The following is a 23,974-nucleotide window of genomic DNA, read 5'->3' as shown; positions in this document are numbered from 1 at the left end:
ATGAGGGGCTGACATAATTTGGAGAAGAGGGCAAAAAACTCATATTGAGAGGTGCTGTTAGTGAAAGTAGTGAACTCAGTAAAAATAAATAAATAAATAAGAAAAGTCTCCAGCTCTACTGGTCGAAAGTTACAATTTGGGTTGGGGCAAACAACAGACCAAAGGACTAACCAGAAATTTAACGAGGAAGTCATAAAAATAAAAGACCTACAGAAGGGCTTGATAAACTGCAAGTTGCTAGCTGGCTGAGAGGCTATGCATACCTGCAGGCGACACCTAAAAGGGTCTAAGCAATCCACTCATCCCTGGCTGACTAGGAGGCTGTAGACAGGCACATGGGAAACCTAAGAAGGTAGGTAAAAGTTTAAGCTGACTTTAAAACTGCTTTTAATGTAGTCCCTAACCCATATACAAACTCATTAGCAAAGACTGGAAACCTTACTCGCTCAAGTTTGTTTGAGCATAACCTCTAACCAATCATTAGCTGATGACTATTTAAAAATCAAAGTGAAATATGATACCTTGCCAGATAAACAAAGACAGAAAATTCCTTGCTAGCAGACCTGCCTTACAAGAAATACTAAAGGAAGCCCGAAAGGAAATGACAGCAGATGGTAACCTGAATTCACAGAAAGAAACGAAGAACATGGGAAATAGTAAATACATGCTAAATATGAAAGACAAATATTTTTTTTCTTTTCTTAACTTCTTTAAAAGATAAGACTTTTTAAAGCAATGATTATAACACTGTATCATTGGGTTTACAAAATATTTAAGTGTAATATATCTAACAATAACAGCACAAAAGAGTAGGAAAGAAATGGAGCTAATTGAAGCAAAACTACTACTATATATTATACCAAATTTATATCAGCAATGACCTCCAGTAGACTGTGATAAGATGCATATTATAATCCATAGAACAACCTCTAAAAACCAAAAATATATATCATTTGAAAATCAACAAAAGAATTCAAATAGTACACTAAAAATATGTAACACAAAAGAAAGCAGTAAAGGAGCAACAAAAACAACAAAAAAAGACATGAAAAATAGAAAACAAAGAACAAAATCCAACCATATCAATAATTACATTAAATGTGAATGGACTAAGCACTCCAATTGGAAGGCCAACATTGTCAGGACTTAAAAAGCATGATCCAACTACATATTGTCTACAAGAAACACACTTAGATTCAAAGATACAAATAGGTTGAAAGTAAAAGAGGAAAGAAGATATGCCATAAAAAAAGTAACCACAAGGCTGGGCACAGTGGCTCATACCTATAATGCCAACACTTTGGGAGGTCAAGGTGGGCAGATCACTTGAGCTCAGGAGTTTGAGATCTGCCTGGGCAACAAGGCAAAACCTCATCTCTACCAAAAAAATTACAAAAAAATTAGCCAGGTGTGGTGGCATGCACCCGTAGTCCCAACTACTTGAGAAGCTGAGGTGGGAGGATCACTTAAACCTGGGTGGGCAGAGGTTGCAGTGAGCTGAGATCAGCCCACTGCATTCTAGCCTGGGTAACAGAGTGAGACCCGTCAAAAAATAAAAATAAAAAACAAAGGAACCACAAAAGAGCTGAAATGGCTATATTATTATGAGAAACAAAAGACTTTAAGCCAACAAATATTGCTAGTAACACAGAGGGACATTCCATAAAAATAAAAGGGATGGTATTTGTCTAATAGGAAAGCTTCTATAAGCATAGAAGGACAAATAAAATTAAGATTAATAAAGCTGAATAGGTAAAAATGAAATAAGTTATGCAAAGAAAACATAAGAATAAAGAGAAAAACTGGTAAAGTTTATTTGTAATGTGTACCTAAAAGATTAATAGGCCAGGCGTGGTGGCTCATGCCTGTAATTCCAGCACTTTGGGAGGCTGAGGCGGGCAGATCACTTGCGGTCAGGAGTTCAAGACAAGCCTAGGCAACATGGTGAAACCTCTTCTCTACTAAAAATACAAAAATTAGTCGGGCATGTTGGTGGGAGCCTATAATCCCAGCTACTCAAGAGGCTGAAGCAGGAGAATCGCTTGACCCTAGGAGACGGAGGGTGCAGTGAGCTGAGATCACACCACTGCACTCCAGCCTGGGTGATAGAGTAAGACGCCATCTCAAAGAAAAAAGATCAATAAACATGAGTTGTTTTTGTAAAAAAAAAAAAAAATGAACAAAGAAAATTCACAAAAGAACCAAAAAGGGCCAACATATGAAAAAAAAATGTTTAACTGATATGTGAAAAAATGCAAATCAAATTGCCAAATATTTCTTAAAAATAATTTGTAATACATCAGGGGTTTCAATAATGGAATTCACAGCCAGCTGACAAACAAGTTTTTATTAATGACACAAGTTTTCAATGAAGAATTTTAGCAAAACAACTATTTTAAGCAATTGCATTTCCAAACAAAAAAAGATGCACAGCAATATGTATAAGCCTCTTGAATTATAGAATTATTTATATTAGCAAATAAAAAAACTAACCTAGATGTCTAATAAGAAGTAGTAAAAGGCTAATAAAATAGCAAAATGTTTCCAATATTGTTGAATGAAAATCATTTCAAAAAATAGATCTAATTGCCTCTTGGCCTTTTGGCTAAGATCAAATTTAATATCTGATTTATCAGTTTAATATCTGACACATCCTCTTATCAGAGGACAATATTTATTAAATGGATTTTTGCAGCAGGGAGATAAAATGGGAACTTATTTAGTCCACTCCATGCATCAACCTGGCATTGCAGTACCTCCAGGAATGGTGCTCCAATTGGAAAAAAAAAAAAAAAATAGATCTTACAAGTATAATCACAATATTCTTCAAAATTATAAATACTTATATAAATTATGAACATGTATGCATATATGAGATATATATCACTGGAAACACACACACACACACACACACACAAAAGTAGAGAGCAAAATGAGAAAAATAAATACAAAAATATTAGCCATGATATTTTTCCTTTGGATGGCAATATTACGAGCTAATTTCCTTTGGATGGCAATATTACAAGATAATTTTCTCCTTCATACTTTTAATTTCCTAATTTCCATGTTTCCCATGATATATTTGGTATAGGAAAAATTCAGTTCCATCCTTAAAAAGAAAAAAGACTTATAGCTCTATTTTAGACTTTAAGAATGATTTTCACAGCAGATACTTAAACTCTTCTTGCTCCAATGAATTTAGTACCACAAATGCTAAAGACTAGAGACTGGTTTTACTTGGTTTTTTTGTTTTGTTTTGTTTTGTTTTAATGTTTTCCCTCATGTGTTCCAAAAATTAAAGTCTTTGTTTAAGTAAATGGAGGGAAGAAAGTTTTATTCCCCCTAAATTTAGAAATAAAAGTACAAATATAGGTAAATCTGAAATCATTGCTCTTATTAAAATTTTACAGGCTCAAAAACAATACAATTCACATGGTTTAGTGTAAACAGAATGGTGTTTATACTACAATTAGGTATGAAGAGCTATGTGCAATAAAATGCAATTCCTCTAGAGAGAAACTTTAGAACAGATATAAAGCCAGAAATTAAGCCAAAAAGATAAACACACTTTGGGGTTTAGTTATATTTTGGAACATTGTTTATAGAATGAGGAAAATTCAACAATGTTGTCTGCAGACGCAAGGCACATTCACTGATGAGACACATGGCTCATGCTGAAAACATCTGGTCTGTCAAATAGCTCCACATTTTTCAAGGCTAATTAGTACAAAACCCAGTGATTTCTGGCAACAAAGAATGTCACCCTATTTCCCCATTGTCCCTTCCCAGTATAGTCACATTTTAACTATAACATATCAGTAATATTCAAATGTCTAGTCTATTTCAATATCCATGACAGGTTAAAGAATGATAGCCAACTAATACCTGTATAGCAGGCACCAAAAGAAAAAAATTATGTCCAGTGACCACGGAAATCCAAAATTAGATTTTGACGTACTTTTGACAATCTCCAAACATTATTAAAACTGAATCAAAAGGCAAATTCCTAAGTTTCACTTGTATGTGTGGTCACTCTCTCCCCTCTTCTCACGCAGGCTCCTTAACAGAGATACAATCAGAACTAAAGTAAAGAAAATAAAAGCAGAGAATAAAAGGGAGGAAGGCAGGGAAAGAGCTTCTAAATAATCCTACAAACTGAGTAACCATGATCAGAATAACAGACATGGTTGAATGCTAAAGCAAGAAGAAGAATATTGATTCCAAGCAAATTAAATTTTGGTACTTTCTTGCCATACCATGGAATTCTTTCACAGGATGGTTTCTAAAATTCTAGGAAGTGATCCTTGAAAGCAAATTGCAACTATCTATAAGAAATTTTTTAAAATTCAGAGTATGATAAAATATGAAATAAAAACTTTCATCACAGAAAAATATTAGTGTCATTCCTAATCAAAGAGCATCATTAACAAATACATAATTTCTTCTGTGCACGAGAGATAGAAAGACGTTCAGATGCCTTTCCCCAGGGAGCACAAAATGCAGTAGAAAAATCAGTATTTATAGCTTAAAAAAAAAAAAAAACAGACTTCCAGCTACGAAAGCCTAACAAGGAACAGACATGATCTCTCACTTTATAAACAAGTAGAATATTGGCAAAAATATATGAAACAGCCATTTTCAGACACTGGACATCAGGCAACATAGAACTGCTGTCTCTGTAAAAAGGGAAACAAACAAGGTGAGTTTAATAATTACCAGGATTATCTACCTAAAGTTGACTTCTAGGTCATGGGCACAGCCAGAAAAAATCAAAACAGAGCTCAGCAGCCTTGCTGACTTAAAGAATCAGTGATAGTAGCTCAGGAAAGTTGATGCAGCTTGAAGTTGTGTGGCAGAGTTCCCCCAAAAAAGAGCAATGCAGAAAAAGAACTGCAGAAATTTACACAGGGGTTCCCTTGAGTCTGCTAAGTACTAGGACAGGCATAGAGAAAGTGAAATTCCACATGGATAGGTAAAAAGAAGGAAGGAAGGGAGAGGGTGGGAGACCAGCCAGGGGAAGGTAAGATGAACACTTCAACAATCTCAGACAAGGCAGATAAACATTCAAACTCTGAACAGTCAAAGTGAAGAGTGGTTGGGGACTCCTGAGCTATTCAGAGTGGATTATAGAGGGATCAAGTCTTACTTAGTAAAGCTGAACTCCCCTGGAATAAAGGTGGGCCTTTAAGCAGAGCTTAAAAATTGGGTTTGAAGGTAACAAACTGATCTGCAATCAACTGACCATTTGCTGAAACAAAGCCCAACACTCTCTAAAGGAAAAAAAAAGCACCCCAAAATCCAGAGACTCATCAACGTAATGTTCATTAATCAATCAAAACTTTCTAGACATGAAAAGAAGCAAAGAACTGACCTACAACCAGGAAAAACAAAATCAGTCTGCAGAAAGATCTAAAAAAAATACCAGAAGTGGCAGAATTCGCAAAGGAGTACATAAAAACAGCAATTAGAACAATGTACATGTATGTAAAGAAAAACAAATAATAAAAGAAATAAAACATAAAAAGCTAAACGTAACTTCTATACATGAAAAATATATTATCTGCAATGAAAATGTCACTGAAAGGGACTAACACATTACACAATGCAAATGAGAGAGATCAATGTGCTTGAATACAGCCATAAAATCTATCTCAAATAAAGCACAGAGAGGACTGAGGGGGTGGGGAGAAAAGATCTTCAAGTCACCTGTGGGGTTAATCAAGCTGTCCAACATAAATATTAATATAACTGAAGTCCCAAAATGGTGATGGGAAAAGGACAAAAAAAGAGTTTGGAGAAATAATGTCAACATTTTCCAGATTTTATGAATATTGTAAACCCACAGATCCAAGAAGCTAAACAAACCACAAGCAGGATAAATACACACATGTGTGCACATATTTACACCAAAGTGCACAAAATCAAACTGCCTGAAAACAAATGATAAAGACAAAAGTTTTAAAGCAGCTAGAGAAAAGACACATTACTTACAGGGAGACAAAGGTAAGGCTACTTATACATCTCTCAGAAACTGCAGAAGCCAGAAGACAATGAAATCATGTCTTATGAACTAATGAAACTATAAACCTCAAATTCTATATACATCAAGGATTTTTTTTTAATGAAGGCAAACAATGAGATACTATTTCACACCCACCAGGATGGCTACATTAAAGCCAAATAATAAGGGTTGTTTTTTTTTTTGAAACAGACTCTCTGTCGCCCAGGCTGGAGTGCAGGGCGCCATCTCGGCTCACTGCAACCTCCGCCTCCCTGGTTCAAGCAATCCTTATGCCTTAGCCCCTCCAAAGAGCTGGGATTACAGACACACACCACCACACCTGCCTCATTTTTGTATCTTTAGTAGGGATGGGGTTTTGCCATGTTAGCCAGGCTGGTCTCAAACTCCTGGGCTCAAGCAATCCGCCCACCTCGGCCTCCCAAAGTGCTGGGATTACAGGCGTAAGCCACCACACCTGGCCTGGGTAGACAATAGTAGGTATTGACTAGGCTATGCAGAAATTGGAAACATCTATGCTGCTGTTGGGAAGATAAAAAGGTGCAGGTACTTTGGAAAAGAATCTAACAGTTCCTCAAAATGGTAAAACATACAGAGAGACAAAGTGCACCAAATGTTTACCATGTGACCCAGAAATTCTACTGCTAAGTATATTCGCAAGAAAACTGAAAGCATATGCTCACACAAAAGCTTGTAAATGAACATTTGTAGCAGCATTATTCATAATAGTTAAAAAGTGATAATAACCTAAATGTCCATCAACTGATGAAAAGGTAACTAAAAGCAGTATATCTATACAATGAGAGAGTATTCAGCCATAAAAAGGAATGAAACAGTGATACATGCTACAACACGAATGAACCTTGAAAACCTTCCATTATGCTAAGTGGAAAAAGTCAGACACAAAAGGCTGCATATTGTATGATTCCATTTATATGAGATGTTCAGAACAGACAAATCTATGGAGACAGAAAGTAGATTAGTGGTTGCCAGGGCAGCGAGGAAAGAGAAATGGGTACAAGGAATGGGTACCCTTTTTGGGGTAATGAAAATGTCCTAGAATCAGCTAGTGATGATGATGTTACAACCACGTGAATATACTAAAATCTATTCAACTGTACATTTAAAAATGATGAATGTTACGATATATGAATTGTAATTCAATTTAAAAACTGAAGGTGAAATAAATACTTTTTTCAGAAATACTGTATTTCTGAGAGAATTCATAGCCAGCAGACTGATCCAACAAGAAATATTAAAGGATGTCATTTAACCAAAAGGGAAAAATAATACCAGATACAAACTTGGATCTACATTTAAAATAATGTGGATAAATATGTGACAGTTTTTCTCTTTAATTTTTAAATTTCTTTAAAAGTTACAGCAAAAATGAACATGTGTGTCACTACACTATATTGTTGTCATAGGTCTTATGACACAATAACATAACAATAATATGACAACAATGACATAAGGGAGGATAAAATGGAAGAATATCATTATAAGAATCTTGCATTGTGTGTGATTTGGTGTAATATTTAAAGACTCATTGTAAGTTATACATTGAAAAGATAGAAGGAACCAGGAAAAAAATAACGGTCAGCCCTTCATATTTGCAGGTTCCAGATCTATGAATTCAATCAACTATATGGATCAAAAATATTTTTTAAAAAACACAAATAAAACCAAACAGTGTAACAACTACTTACATAGCATTTACATTATATTAGGTATTCCAAGCAATCTAGAGATGACTGAAAGTTTTAGGAGGATGTGTATAGGTTGTATGCAAATACCATGCCATTTTTTTGTAAGGGACTTAAGCGTCTACACCTAGTCCCCTATCCCAGGGGTTCTGTAACCAATACACTGAGGATACCAAGGAAAAATTGTAAAACAAAGAGGTATAAATAATAGGGCATTACTAAATATAAAACAACAACCTGAAATATAGAAATTGATTTTTTAAACAGACAAGAATACAGAGAAGGAACAAAGAACAGGTAGGATAAATGGAAAATACATTAGAAGATGGTAGATTTAAACCCGTATGTTGATAATTGTATGAAATGTAAAAGATCTAAATAGTCTAATTTAAAAACAGAGATGGTCAGATGAGAGATTTTTAAAGAAAGTAAGATCATTCTACAGAATAACTGTCCTGTAATCTTCAAAAGTAATAAAGTCATGAAAGGCAAGGAAAGGCTGAAGACAGTTCCAGACTGAAAAAGACTAAAGAGACATGACAACTAAAAGCAACATGTGATTTGAACTGGATTCTTTTGCTAGAAAGAACATGATTGAGACAACTGGCAAAACTTGAATTGGGTATACCGATTAGGTGCTAGAAATATTTCAAAGCTAATGTCCATTCTCTATTGCACTGTGGTTGCATAGAAGAATGTCTTTATCTGTAGGAACCACACTAAAGTAATTGGGGATGACGGTGTGTCATGTTAGCAACTTACTTTCAACTGGTTCAAGAAAAAGACACTGTTATTTATACTGAACTTAAGAAGGTCTAAAACTAAAATTTTTTGAAACCCACAAAATAAATTTGATTATACCAAAACTTAAAACTTCTATGCAACAAAAACTACTAATTATGTAATGTTAATAGGTAAGCCATGCATTGGAAGACAATATATAACAGGAAAAGGCATCCAAAGTATATAATTCCTATAAATGAAAAAGAAAACAATAAACAACTTAAAAGTGGGCAGGAAGCAGATGAGAGAAAACCCACATGCCTAAAACCTAAATTCACTAATAATCTAATAAAAATAAAATAAAAATCACAATAGTGATCTATCATTTCACAATCATGAGACTGGCAAAAACCAGAAAGTTTGACAATATAGATGTTACCAAGAGGTAGAGTAACAGGACCTCCCACAAAATAACAATGGTAGGATAAATGGGAAATCACCATAGAGAACAACGATAAGATCAAAGACATGTAAACTCTTTCTTTGATCCAGCTGATCTCCTTCTAGGTATAGACCCTAGACCAACAGAATTGGCATCACCTGGGAGCGTGGCAGAAAATGCAGAATCTCAGAAATGATCCCAGCCAGACCTATTCAATCAGAATCTGTATTTAACTAATCCCTATAATATCATTTCCATGCATAGCAACATCTAAAGAACAACACTCTCAAGAAATTTTAAATGTGAGTCCAAGGAGACAAGAACAAGGATATTTATTGTATCACTGTCTGTCATAACTACTGGAAACATACCAAATGTCCCTAATAGTATCAGTAAGGATAGTTATCTTGTAGCAATAACCACTCCCAAAATCTTGGTGACTTAAAATAAAGATTTAAAACTTACTCATGTTATACATTCATAATGGGTTGGCAGGTAGGCTATGCTCCCTGAAGTTACTCAGGGACTCAACCAGCATCTTGGAGTTGCCATTTTTCAAAAACAAGGGAAAATAAGAGAACTCTGGAGCGAAATTAAATGCTAAGCCCAAAAGTGATACATATCACTTCTGCTCACATCTTATCAGCCAGAAAAAGTCACATGGAACTGGGAACCCAGGAAATATACACAGGGAACCCAGGAAATATAATACTACCTTGCACCAAAGGAAGCAGCTAGAAATATTGGTGAACAGCACTTATGATAATCACTGGAACTGGCAGGGGAAATGTGAATTATTCATATAATAGACTACCATGGAGTGATTAAAACGAGCAAACTGTATCTATACACAAAGAAAATAAGCTGCCTACTAGTATGCAAGCCCCAGAGGTAGACATTTTTATCTATTTTATTCACAGCTGTATCCCCAGCACCAAGAGTAATGCCTAGCGCATAGTAGGTACTCGATTCATCTTTGTTGAGTGAATACACAGATCTCAAAATAAGGACTGAGAATCATCTACATAAACTTTTTTAAACACAAAACAAAACAATATATGATTTATAAATATTAAAAGCACAGAATAGAAGAACATTCAATAAATTTATGATACTGGTTTCCTCAGGAGAGTAAGGAAAGGAATAGGACTGAAGAAGGGAACATAAACTTTATCTGTAATTTTTTAAAGTATATATATATATATATACCTCTTTCTGTCCATATATATGTTTTATATATATACTATATATTTTTTTGTTTACACATATATGAATCAAAACTGGAAAACTGTTAATATCTGTTAATTCTGAGAAGTTGGTACACAGGTGATTTTTTTTTTTTTTTTTTTTTTTGAGACAGACTCACTCTGTCACCCAGGCTGGAGCTCAGTGGTGCAATCTTGGCTCATCGCAACCTCTGCCTCCCAAATTCGAGGTATCATGTGAGCCAATTCTCATGCGTTGGCCTCCCAAGTACCTGGGATTACAGGTGTGTACCACCATGCCCAGCTCCTTTTTTTGTTTTTTAGTAGAGATGGGGTTTCTCCATGTTGGCCAGGCAGGTCTTGAACTTCTGGCCTCGAGTGATCCACCCGCCTCAGCCTCCCAAAGTGCTGGGATTACAGGTGTGAGCCACTGAACCTGGCTCACAGGTGACTTTAAATTCTCTATAATTTTAGAACTTTACTAAAAGGATATTAGGGAACTAATACTACTTTCATATCTCAGACAGAGCTTCTCATAGTATTCTATCCACGTTCTCTTATCAGAGCATGTCCTACTATTTTAATGTCTAATGATTCAGCTTCAAAATTCTTGAGAATTTTGAATTTTTATCCATAATATTTATATTCTTATCTCAATATTAAATATATTTTAATTGTATAATTTTTCCCTCAAAACCTAGGTAAAATTAACATTCCAGGAAGATATGCTTTGCTTATTCTATAGCTTCATATATCCCCATCATACTACAGGGCATCTCAAGGCAGAGAGGTTGGAGATGCTTATTCTAGTTTGGGGAGCAGAACTATAGACTCACTGTAGATTTTCCTTTAGAAGAAAACAACATACAGAAGAGAAATCCTCTGAATTTAACCTCACCCTTCCCCTTTATGATAGTTAATTTTATGTGGCAACTTGGCTGACCATAGGAGCCAGATATTTGGTCAAACATTATTCTAGATGTTTCTGTGATGGTATTTTTTAGATGACATTAACATTTAAGTCAGTAGACTATGAGTAAAGATGATTACCCTCCATAATGTGAGTAGGCCTCATTCCACCACAGGTGAAAACCTTAATAGGAAAAAGGCTGACTGTGCCCAAGGAAGAGGGAATTCTACAGAAGAGTCCCTTTGGACTCAAGCTATTATCTTAACTCTTCACTGGACTCTAGCTTGCCAGACTACACTGCAGCTTTTGCTATACTTGCTATACACCACAATCATGTGAGCCAATTCCTTAAAATAAATACTTCCCTCTCCAGTAGGTAAACAGCCAGAGATACACATACACACACACACACACACACACGCTATTGGTTCTGTTTTTAAGAACCCCAGTTAATGTACTCTTGCACCAAAACCAGTACTATTTTTTTCTACGACACTATTAAATGAATCAAAATATATCTCAAACCAACTATCACTAAAATAGGTATATGCTTTTCCCTAAAAGACTGGATCTTTTAAAAATCTAACTGTAAGTATTATTTATTAAACATAATACATGACAGAACACATTAGCATACCACTAATATGTATAAATAAATCTAGAATGAATCAATAAATATACAAAAGGTTAAGAAGATGCTAGAAACTTAATTTTGAAAAGTTATGCTAAATATGGACCTATAAGTATTCTAAATAACAGAAATTTTAGATAGTAAAAACTGTTCGATTAAAAAAAAAAATCTTACCGTTTAGTTTTCATCTGGTCCCTCAGTTTGCTGTACATCTCTAGCACTTAAAAGAAAGAAAAGAATACACAAACATGATTTAGAGAAAGCCTAAATAAAGCAAAAAAAAATTACACCAAGAATCCTTCTCCATTTCCAGTTCCTCACCTGGAAGACACAGCATTAATTTATCAACAGTGGCAGAAATATTTCTCTGTTGTAGTCGACACTGCTTCAGCTCTTCCATTGCTATTACCAGCTTGGCAAGAGGGAAAAAGACTGAATTATGCCAATGGCTGTAAATAAAAAGCTTTCAGTCACATTTTTCCACACTGTGTTCAATTCATCAGAAAATCCCAGACAGTTTCATAGTAAGACCTGCCAAGTGAACTAAGGAACTGCCTTTCCTCACCAGTAAAACATTCCTGCACGTTTCCCGCTTTCTCCCCAAGATACATACAATACTAGGAAGGGCTAGGTAAAATGAAGTCCTAAAATACAAGGGTTATCCAGGAGAAAAAAACTATCTTCAACTAAATCTCTATTTCAACAAATAAACCCACATACTTAAAAGATGTGGCTTTTCTAAAAGTTACAGTTTGTTGAAAAGTAGCTCACTTTTATTCCCCTAGCCCGTTTTAAGGGCTTCTATCAGAAGTCATACCATAACATAACTAGAAGAAATTGTACTCCACAGAATTTAGAATGTGAGACAAACTTCTTTAAAAAGTAATAATCTACACATCTACTTGCAGCATTCATCCTATACCCATACCTAAAAATGTTGTTATCTGCTTAGATACCATGCAGAAAAGAACAAGAGAATAGTCCTAAGTCACTGATAAAACAATCAAAAGCTAATCTTAAAGGTTATTAAAATTAAACATCAAAAAAGTATTAGGTGATAAGAAAGAAGCATGATAACAGAGAACAGTCATGTACTACAAGTCAGAAAACCTGGGTTTTAGTCCCAGCCTTGCCAATAACTATGTAAAATACAGCAAATCATTTGTTTTAGTTTCCTCATCAATAAAACAGTGATAATACCTGTCCTGATTTTGTCGGCCATGAGGATCAAATGAGCAAATAGATATAAAAAATATTGTAAACTGTGATGGTTTAAATGGTAAATATGTCAATTAATAGAATCAATGATTTTTTTTTACGGTGGGGGGATAGAGATGGGGTCTCCCTTTGTCACCCAGGCTGAAAGTGCAGTGGTGCAATCATGCCTCAATGCAACCTCGAACTCCTGGGCTTAAGAGATCCTCCCACCTCAGTCTCCCAAGTAGCTGGGACTACAGGCATGCACCTCCATGCCTGGTTATGGTTGTTTTTTTGTTTTTGGGGGCAGGTAGAGACGGGGTCTCACTATGTTGCCCAAGCTGGTCTCAAACCCTGGCCTCAAGTGATCCTCCCACCTCATCCTCCCAAAGCACTGGGATTAGAGCATATAATCTCAGCCACTGTGCCTGGTTGATTAATCTTTTAAATAAATATTTGCTGAGCATCCACATTGTGCCAGTCACTATTTAGGTAGATGGAGGGGATACAGCAATGAATAAAGCAAGCAAAAATTCCTAATCTAATGGAGTTTAATTTCCAATGGAGAACGACAGACAAAAAAAAATAAGTAAAAATATGTTAAATATAATATCAGAGCATGACAGGCACAATGAAGAAAAAGTGGGAAAGGATCAAAAGAATGCACGGGTGAGAGTGAGACTACAATTTCAAATAAGGTGGTTAGGAAAGACCTCATTAAGAAGGCAACATTTGAGCAAAGATTTGAAGAAGGTGAATATTGAGGAAATAACATTCCAGGCAGAGGAACAGCATTACTGTATTATGACAAGTCAATTATTTAAAAGCACAACTAAGAAGGCTGTATCCTCTCTCTTTAGACTTCCCAGTGACTATGTTCATTTAATTCAGATAAACATTAGGAAAAGCAACAATAATGTCCAAGTACTTCCAACATACTACTTACAGTCTTAACCACTAAATGAATAACATAGTCATTAAAAGAGAGTGGCATGAAACAGAAAAGATTTCTTCAAAAGGTAAACTGGTCTTACTTCCTTTCCCTCATGTTGTAGTTTTCTATTAGTATCCGTCACTTGATTCTGTGGAGAGAAGACAATTTAAACTCATAAAAAACAAACATTTAGACAATAGTTGAAAAAGATCTAAACTTAATATGAAAAGATTAGGAATAGGTAGTTAAATATTTTCAGTATTCCACTACATATTGGTCCAGTGGCATTCTCTCGGGTTTAAATTATGTCAACTTTTCTACTGGATGTTTGCATGACCTTTTGAAAAGAAAAATTTGCAAACAAATATGGTGAGTTTAGAACAGTTCTAAACTAACATACTATAATAACTAAAGATCACACTTTAACTTTGGGGAGACAAGAGTAAAAAGGGGAGAGAAAAATAAAATAGAAAGTACAAATTTTATACAGATATTCCTCATTTCACCAATGTATTCCTAGAAAAGTTGGGTATACACTGAACTTTTCAACTCAAGTCAAAGTTTCCCTGTTTGCTTATTATCTTATTTTTAGAAAATGCTTTACCTTCATTCTTTTTGGATCATTAATTCTTAACAGCTCCTAACACTTCCATACTTCCATTTTTCCAACATAATCTCTCCATCACATAGTCAAAAATTTGTGAATAAGCCCTTAAATGATCCAGAGTTCACTATTTAAAGGAAATGGCAGCTACTTTTTTTGATATTCACTCTTGACATTTCAATGATGGAAAAAATTAATTATATAGAATAGTAATTTCCTCATCATCTGTGATATCAAAACATAAGCAATACTAACTTCTAAAATGTTGTTTAATAAACGCTTTCTAGCCTTCCACCAGTAATTGCTACTCCTTATACTTTGAGTGCATCCCCTAACCTAGCATTTCCTATTATGTCCCTTAGGACATCAAGAAGTGTTAGTTAGCAGGTACTCTGCACATGCACACAGCCATGAACATGCGAGCACACATGTACACTGTAAATGCCCAAGAAAGGGATATCATATAGGATGTTTTCCAAATTTATCTAACATAATACCCTTTAACTGAAGATCTTCTCAAGGAGCTAGTTTTTTAAATGAACACACTTTTGAAATCACTGCTCTGAATGATACACTATACCTGGACTATCATTCAAAGCAGATTACCATATGCACCTCCATCCAAAGCCAAAATGAAATCTGAACTCCTCCAGGAAGCCTCTTTTAAGTACCAGAAAGGGAGGCAAGAAACCAGCAAATTCCCTCTTTATTATTTAATTAATGGCACCACATGTGAAACACTTTGTGGTTTTATTGCGCTGAGCTCAATGCAAATTAAGAGTGATAAAGCCGTCCAAAATGCACATCTAAGACAATGTTAATGGAAGCATTGTCTAAAAGGGGGTCAGCAATCTGTTTCCATAAAGGGCTAGATGGTAAATATTTTAGGCTTTGCAAGCCATACAATCTCTGTTGTAACTATTCAACTCTACCTCTGTAGCAGGAATGCAGCCATAAAGAAAATAAAGGTAAATGAAAGGTCATGGCTCTGTTCCGATAAAACTTTATTTATACAAACAGGAGGCAAGCTGGATTTGGCCTAAGAGACAGAGTTTGCTAACCCCTGGTGTAGAATAAACGTGATGGTAAGGTAGTAGTAATACCACACTATGAAATTTACAATTGGATGCCACATTTTAAGAAGGGCTTTACAAGATGAAGCATGGTTAGAGGTGAACACATTTGCAGAGGGAGTCAAAGCTATACCACAGGAAAAACAGACGAAGCCATTTTTAGCCAAGAAAGGGGAAAAATATTCACTTGGAGACACTATACCCCATACCTGGACCCTATATACTATAAACCATACTTAAACAATGGCTGCCCTTCAACTATCTGAAGAGCTATCAGAAGTAAAGTGGCTCCCTAAAAATAGAGCTTATTACTCAAACCAATGTTTGTTACTAGAAAACAGTATTCAGCTCAATATAAGAAAAAGTGTTCAAGCAATGTGAATAAAAATCATACGGGCTTCCTTGGGTGATAATGCTATCCCCATTACAGTAGTTATTCAACAATAAATTAGATATTTTTTATCCTAAACTGGAGGTCTCCTAAAATACAACCCTCCATAATACTCCTACATTCAGCAACATTATCTACTAGAGTAGCCTTGTTTGCCTTATGAAGGCAACATTTCTCACTTTTTTTCACCTTAAACTCACTGTAAAAAATACATTTTCCATTGCAACTCAGTACACAAGTATAGGGAACACACACACAATTTTCAAGAAACAATGTTTATCCTTAGTACATGTAATGCACTCTCTTGTTTTCTATTCAATTCGATTATATTTAATTTCAGTTTTTGTCAAAAATACTGATCAAGGCACACTAAATTAATTTCATGCAAACCATGGACCTAAAACATATCCCTAGGAACCTAATGAATGATTCCAGTAAGAAAGATAATAACTGTGGGCTGGGTGCAGTGGCTCACACCTGTAATCCTAGCACTTTGGGAGGCCTTGTCAGGTGGATCAACCTGAGGTCAGGAGTTTGAGACCAGCCTGGCCAACATGGTGAAACCCAGTCTCTACTAAAAATACAAAAATTAGCTGGGCATGGTAGTGCATGCCTATAATCCCAGCTACTTGGGAGGCTGAGGCAGGAAAATCACTTGAACCCGGTGGGGGGACACGGGTTGCAGGGGTGGAGGTTGCAGTGAGCCAAGATCATGCCACTTCACTCTAGCCTGGGCAAAAGAGCGAAACTCTGTCTCAAAAAAATAAATAAAGATAATAACTGTGTCAATACCATTCAATAACTATTTCAATGCGTAACAATAAAAAAAGGCCAGGAGCAGTGGCTCACGCCTATAATCCCAGCATTCTGGGAGGCTGAGGCAGCAGATCATTTGAGGCCAGGAGTTCGAGACCAGCCTGGCCAACATGGTGAAACCCCATCTCTACAAAAATACAAAAATTAGCTGGGTGTGGTGGCATGCACCTGTAGTCCCAGCTACTTAGGAGGCTGAGCAGGAGAACCACTTGAACTTGGGAGGCAAAGGTTGCAGTGAGCCGAGATCATGCCACTGCACTCCAGACTGGGTTGACAGAGCAACACCTGTCTCAAAAAACTAAAAATAAATAAAAAAAAAAAAGAAACTATACCAGCTGTCTAGGATGCTACTTCATTTATTTCAAAGAAGATAAGTGTGTGTATGTATACACTGAGAATCAAAAGAAATAATGGGCATCTTAGATTACAATTTCTTTTCACTGGTATGTTGAAATAGGATTGACAGTTGTTAATACTTTTTACATTGTCTAAACTATTTTCTAGAGTTCAGGAAACTTTTTATTTCATAGATTCTGAACCTAGGTCAAATGGATCCCCCTAGAGCAGAGTGTCCCAGGTGTCCTGCTAGACATTAATCCCCTCTGCCCTCAAAGTAACTGGGTGGAGCCTGAAACAGACTAAAACCCTAAACCAGTAGCCTCCAGTTCAAGTATTCCTGCTGGGGCATCCTCAGCAAGTTGAAGGAATTTGCAACTTGAAGAAATTTGATGGCGGGCAAGGGAAGTAAGAGGAAAAGAAGATGAGTACCAACCAGCAAGTGATATCAGCAATTCAGGAGCATTATGAGCTATATTCAGTACTACCCTGCCAAGGAGGTATTCCACCACATGACTACTTCGATAACCAGAGACAAAACATTGTGCTGACTATCATGGACCAGGGCACCAAGGAGCTATGGGAGAAGTGTGGGATAGAGGTATCTAAGAAGCATAGAAAAGAACAGCCCAAGATGAGTATAGGAAGATGGGATGGCTAGGTGAGGACAAATAGCATACACAGGTCCTGGCAGGAAACCCCATATCTTTGTTTTCATGCATTTCAGATACTTTTGTCCAGCTAAGGCTGATCAGCCCACAAAATTTAAGGATTACAAATGTATGGACCAATAAATAGAAAGACGCACTATTAAGATTCTTTAATATGGCCAGACATGGTGGTTCATGCCAACACTTTGGGAGGCTGATACCAACACTTTGGGAGGCTGAGATGGTCAGATCACTCGAGGACAGGAGTTCAAGATCAGCCTGGCCAACACGGCAAAACCTCCTCTCTACTAATAATACAAAAATTGGCCAGGCATGGTGGTACATGCCTGTAGTCCTAGCTACTTGGGAGGCTGAGGCATGAGGCACAAGAATCGCTTGAACCCAGGAGGCAGATGTTGCAGTGAGCCAAGATTGTGCCACTGAGCTCTAGCCTGGGCAACAGAGTGAGACTCTGCCTCAAAAAAAATTTAAAAAAAAAAAAAGTTCTTTAATATACTTTCAGATGGTTCACTTTTTTAATAGATGTAGAAATAATTCAGTGTTTTGTATCACCTACTTATAAGAAAAGTTTCTCTTGAATAGTGTCTATGAGAAATTCAAAGAGGTTATCATTTTTAAATTCTTGATTACATTTGCATGGCATATAGTCATTTTAAGCAGAAAACTAAATATTTAAAAAGTTATTTCAGGCTGAGTGCAGTGGCTCAGACCTGTAATCCCAGCACTTTGAGAGGCTGAGGTGGGCAGAACTCCTAGGCTGAGGAGTCCCAGACCAGCCTGGTCAACATGGTGAAACCCCGTCTCTACCAAAAATACAAAAATTAGCCAGGCATGGTGGTGCACCTGTAATTCCAGCTATTTGGGAGGCTGAGGAAGGATAATCGCTTGAACCTGGGAAGCATAGGTTGCAGTGAACCAAGATCACGCTGCTGCACTCTAGCCTAGGCAACAGAGCAAGACTCTGTCTCAAAAAAAAAAAAGTTATTTTACGGTAGCAAGTTCAAGTTTCTCATTTTAAAATGATGAAACATTTTAGAATGTTTAGAACAGTTCTATATGTTTAGAACATTTCTATATATTTGTAATATATCCTAATACTCTGTATTTTATTTTTCTTATTATAATACATAAAGAAAATGTAAAGTTTTTTTAAAACAAGCCTCATGTTCCCCTAAAAACACTCTAGCTTATTCTTAGGTGCCTGCCATTCAAATATGACTTTCTATGTGTGCTGTGACAAGAAAAGGGTTGGGAAGCATGCCCTAGAGGACTCACTCTATGGGCTTCTCTATGAAGTCATCAGAAATTGTTCTCAATTTACACTCTCATGTTCTCATGCATGTATACATTTTTCAGAAAGAAGATTCAAACTATTCATGAGATTCTGGCCCTCTCCATTTCATTCCCCATATGAATGACTAGAACTACCAACTACTGAGTCACCCAAACCAGAAACCTAAGAGTCATGGGCTCTATTCCAGATATATGAGATACCATATCTCATAAGCATCTCTGCAGTCTGCCCCTTCTTCACCATCTCCTTAGTTTTAGTCTTCCTCATTTTTTAACATGGATTTCAACTTATCATTTTCCCATATTGAATGAAAATTTTGTTTTAAATATGTACACTTTAACACTGAGTTTTCTAATGAACATTCAAAATTGTCAGTTGAAACTGCAGGAAACTTAAAATACAAAGAAAAGCATTTCAGATACTTTTGTCCAGCTGAGGCTTATCAGCCCACAAAATTTAAGGATTACAAATGTATAGACCAATACATAGAAAGACACACTATTAAGATTCTTTAATATGGTCAGGCATGGTGGTTCATGCCTATAATACCAACACTTTGGGAGGCTGAGACGGTCAGATCACTTGAGGACAGGAGTTCAAGACCAGCCTGGCCAATATGGCAAAACCCCATCTCTACTAAAAATTCAAAAATTGGCCAGGCATGGTGGTACACACCTGTAGTCCTAGCTACCTGGGAGGCTGAGGCATAAGGCCCAAGAATGAAAACATTAAAATTATTTATTATCAAGGGATTATTGATAACATTTTGGTATATAGTCTTCTAATCTTCTTTAATGCTTATTTATTTACATGTAAAGTATGTGCATTTAGTTTATAAAAATAGTCATACTGTTCATACATTTTAATCAGCTTTATACATTAAGCAAACATCTCTAATACTTTCCCATGTCAAATATCCTCTATACTGTAGTTTATTATTATTTCAAATAGATGCACCACAATTTCTTTTAGTAATCCTCTATTAAGTGATGTTAGGAACACTTTTAAGTTTTACCTATTAAAAGAAAACATCATATGAACATCCTTGTACATGCACTTACAGCCTTAGAATAAATCCTAAAATTACGTGGGGTTTTAAGTATTGGCACCTTATTGTTTAAATTTGCATTCCTTTAATTTTTTTCTAAATTGTAGAGCTCCTTTGTATTTCTTCCTATGTAAACTGTACGTTATTGTGTATTTCTCATTTTTCTATTAGAATGTTCACATTTTTCCTATTAATTTATCAAGAATCTTCATATATAAGGATATCAACAATTTGCCATATGTGTTTGTAAGTATTTTTTATTATTTGCCTTTTAAGTTTTAATTTGTAGGTAGAATAAGTTCTTTCCTTTTAATGTTGTTACATCTATCAATTTTTTCTTTCTGGTTTAGAAATTTTGTTTGGAAATGTCTCAAAATAATATAAATATTCACCTATATTTTCTACTAGTTCTTTCATGGTTTTATTTTTTACATTTAACTTTTTAGTTCCTCTGAAATTAATTTCAGTATGTTGAATAAGGAAAAGACCTAACTTACTTTAAATGAAAATAGTTAAGCATTAAAGAACATTAACAATAAATCAAAAGACTGTTACCTCTAGAGTAGAGAAAGCAACTGAGAGGGGTACTATTGAGAGATTTAATTGTGATGGCAATATAATTTCTTAAGATGGCTGGATACTGTTGTACAGGTCCATAAATTCTTTTTTAAACCTTAGGACCTAATGCGTTTAAACTTAAGAATTTTGGAAATTTTTTAAAGATATTAAGGTAAATATTGTATATTACATAATACCCCCACCCAATGGGGACTAGGATAGCACCATATAATCAAACATGCTAATATTTCTGCAGCAAAACACAAAAATTCATGCTAAATAAAATAAGAAATTTGATAGTTTCATGTGATTTAGGTCATGAAACTATCTGCAATCAATTGAGTTTTTAAATTATTATAGCTTTAGAATACAATGTAATGTCTGACAGCCCACTTTGCCCCTCAGTAAAACTGTTTCTTTGCTTTCCTTACCAATATATTTTTTAAACGAATTTTACACTTACTGTCAAGTTAACCCCATGCCCAGGAAAATCCTTTTAGGATTCTAATTCAAATTTCAATAAGAAAAAAAGAATTAAAAGCATAAGGACTTGAAAGAAGAAAATAAAACTGTTATTACTTACAGATCATATGAGGAGTGTTTACATAGAAAACTCCAACTACATATAAATTATTAGAAATAACAGAAGAGCTTACTGAAGTAGTTAGATTTAAGATCAATAAGCAAAGTGAGTTATCTAAGATAAGTGACTTTGCTATGCCAGGGACCAAATGTGCCTAGCCTCCTTCCTGGACCTTAATCGGCCACACCGGGAAATAACCTTCATTCTTTGGTAGAAGACCCTCCACAACAACCAGTGGTTTTTTTCTTTTGGCCTAGGTGGCATGCTACAAAGAATTTTATAGCAATGCCTTGAAATTCTATCATTCTACAATGATAGCTTTTATCCAGCAAGGAAACAGAAACATGAAGAGTCAAACTGAGTTTCTGTTTAAAAGAACCAGCTACTGATCACTGGTTCTGGTCCACACGCAGTTATCCCAATTAAAATATAACTTTAAAAGGGTAATCTTGGCTGGGCGTGGTGGCTCACGCCTGTACTCCCAGCACCTTGGGAGGCCGAGGCGGGCAGATCACGACGTCAGGGGATCGAGACCATCCTGGCTAACACGGTGAAACTCCGTCTCTACTAAAAATACAAAAAAAATTAGCCGGGCGTGGTGGCGGGCGCCTGTAATCCCAGCTATTAGGGAGGCTGAGGCAGGAGAATGGCGTGAACCCGGGAGACGGAGCTTGCAGTGAACCGAGATCGCACCACTGCACTCCAGCCTGGGCGACAGAGCGAGACTCCGCCTCAAAAAAAAAGGTGGGGGGTATTCTTTTTAGCTAAAAAGCCATACTCTCAAGAATGTACGTTTCAGTATAAATTCCTTTCTAATTATACAAAAATCTTCACTACAAATATGTGTTCTGCGTTATAATCCTTAATCCTTTAATCCTAATCAAAACCCCAACACAGGAGGGAGAAACAGTATCTCTTAGAGCCTTCTTACTTTGAGTTTCTGGGCTTCTCCTCTCACTTTCAGCAGTTCAGTTATAGAGTCCACAAAGCCCTGGTAATGAAAGTTGCACATTTTCTCAATTTCTCGGTCGTGATTACGGATACGAGTTTCAAGCTTCTCCATGAAACGTCCATGTTCTTCACCATCATAAACAGACCTTTAAAAAAAAATGGCACGAAGATTATACCATGGTTACTTCTAAGAAGGAAAAACAAAATTATAAATCCAGAAGCAAATTTAGGGCACATAAGCCACAAAATAATCCAATTGTATATTAACATGCCTCATTGTTAAATGAGTATTTTTAAGGAAAATCCAAACTTTTGCTTTCTTATTCATTCCAAAATATTTGAGTGCCTGACAGTATTTGTCACAAAATTCTCATCATAAAATTAAAAGACTGAATTACAACTCCCTTGTATCTTTCTTTCTCAATTTAACTAGTCTAGAAATGCTCAATTTTAGTTAAATTCAACTATCCAATTGCTCCATGAGCATATTCAAGAAATTGAACACAGCTAGAGAAAAAACACACAGCTGTGCTGGCTAGACTCAGGGTAGCCATGTAACTACAAATCTAAATTAGGCAGTCAATATCGCTAGATAATTCTACTACAACTATTCCCCCATCTCACATCCCAGAAAAATCACTTTGTATTCTAAAGTACTTATGTGTGGGAACCTTACCTTGTCCTCTCCTCAAATGTTCATACCTTCAGCCTCAGCTGCTGATCTGACTATATACTTTACAGAAAAAAACAGACAGAAAGAACTACCTCCTCTTCCCTCATTAAAATCAACCAGTCTACTTTACATTTGTAGCTCCTACTCTCCACCCATCAGTAACGATAAAATAAGTGTTCCAAGCTCTTATCTACAATTCAGTCCCTCTTGTTGTCTCAAGAATTTTATTCCTGCAAGTTTTCCCATTTATCCCTCCTCGGTAACATATATTTCTCCCTCTTTACTAGATGATTCTCATGGGTATATAAACATGACTTTTCTTTAAATATAATTGTTTTTATTTTTTTAATGAAAGATGAAGTCTCAATATGTTGGCCAGGTTGATCTTGAACTCCTGGCCTTGGACAGTCCTCACACCTTTGCCTCCCAAAGTGCTGAGATTACAGGCATGAGCCACCACGCACAGCCTATACATGTCTTTTTAAATCCTGCCCTTAACTACGCATCCCCCTCCCCTTCCCAGCAAAACTCCCTTCCACTTCCTCACTTCTTTGCCTTACTAAAGTATTCATTGTACTCCACCTAATAGCAGCATTTGATATGGTTTTATATTCTCTCCTTCTTTAAACACTCTCTCCCGTAGACTTCAATGATACCACACTAACATGTTTCTTAACCTCTCACTGATGTGCCTTCTCAATCTCCATTCTCAGCTCCTCCTCCTCTATTACATTCCGAAGTATTCCTAAAACTTCTCTTCTCCACCTATGCTCTCTCATTAAGCGAAGCCATCTAATTCCATGGCTTTAAAATATCATCTCTGTAGTGCTGATTTCCTAATCTATAATTCAGAGCATTTCCCTGAGCACTAGATTCAAATATCCAGCTACTATTTAATTCCAACTGGGTTTTTAAAAGCCATCTCAGTATTTAACATAGAAAAAAAAATATTTATTACTAACATATCTCCACTCCCATACCTGTTCCTCCTCAAATTTCCCAACCACCTATCCATCCCATCACAGCTAAAGGCACTATACAGTTGCCCAAGCCAAAAATCTAGGAATGACTCCTAATCTATCTCTTTCCATCACATACCCTATCCAATACATTAATAAGTCCTGACAACTCAACCTCCTAAACATGTCTTAACATTTACCATATTCCACCATTTCCACTAAAACATGATCTAAATCTATACTACCACCA

The 23,974-nt window shown here is 35.9% G+C and overlaps 1 protein-coding gene and 1 non-coding gene across 5 annotated transcripts in view; one reads left to right on the top strand and one right to left on the bottom strand.

Moving 5' to 3' along the window:
• The window catches only part of EXOC6B (exocyst complex component 6B), a 660,637-nt gene that overhangs the window by 553,562 nt on the left and 83,101 nt on the right, over positions 1–23,974 (bottom strand). For all 4 annotated transcript variants that reach the window (XM_054545544.2, XM_024241893.3, XM_063713219.1 and 1 more), the window contains 4 exon segments: positions 22,073–22,238; positions 13,868–13,915; positions 11,958–12,048; positions 11,811–11,856 (listed from right to left, as the gene is read on the bottom strand). In XM_054545544.2, coding sequence (XP_054401519.1) covers positions 11,811–11,856; positions 11,958–12,048; positions 13,868–13,915; positions 22,073–22,238 — 351 coding nt within the window.
• On the top strand, positions 2,586–2,778 carry LOC112132223 (U2 spliceosomal RNA). The gene has a single exon (XR_002914022.1). It is a non-coding gene; the product is annotated as a U2 spliceosomal RNA (small nuclear RNA).

The sequence above is a fragment of the Pongo abelii genome, chromosome 12 (genome assembly GCF_028885655.2).
Source record: "Pongo abelii isolate AG06213 chromosome 12, NHGRI_mPonAbe1-v2.0_pri, whole genome shotgun sequence".
In the NCBI taxonomy this organism is placed as follows: domain Eukaryota; kingdom Metazoa; phylum Chordata; class Mammalia; order Primates; family Hominidae; genus Pongo; species Pongo abelii.
Note: the sequence above shows the minus strand (reverse complement) of the source record. Positions and strands in the feature narration are given on the sequence as shown.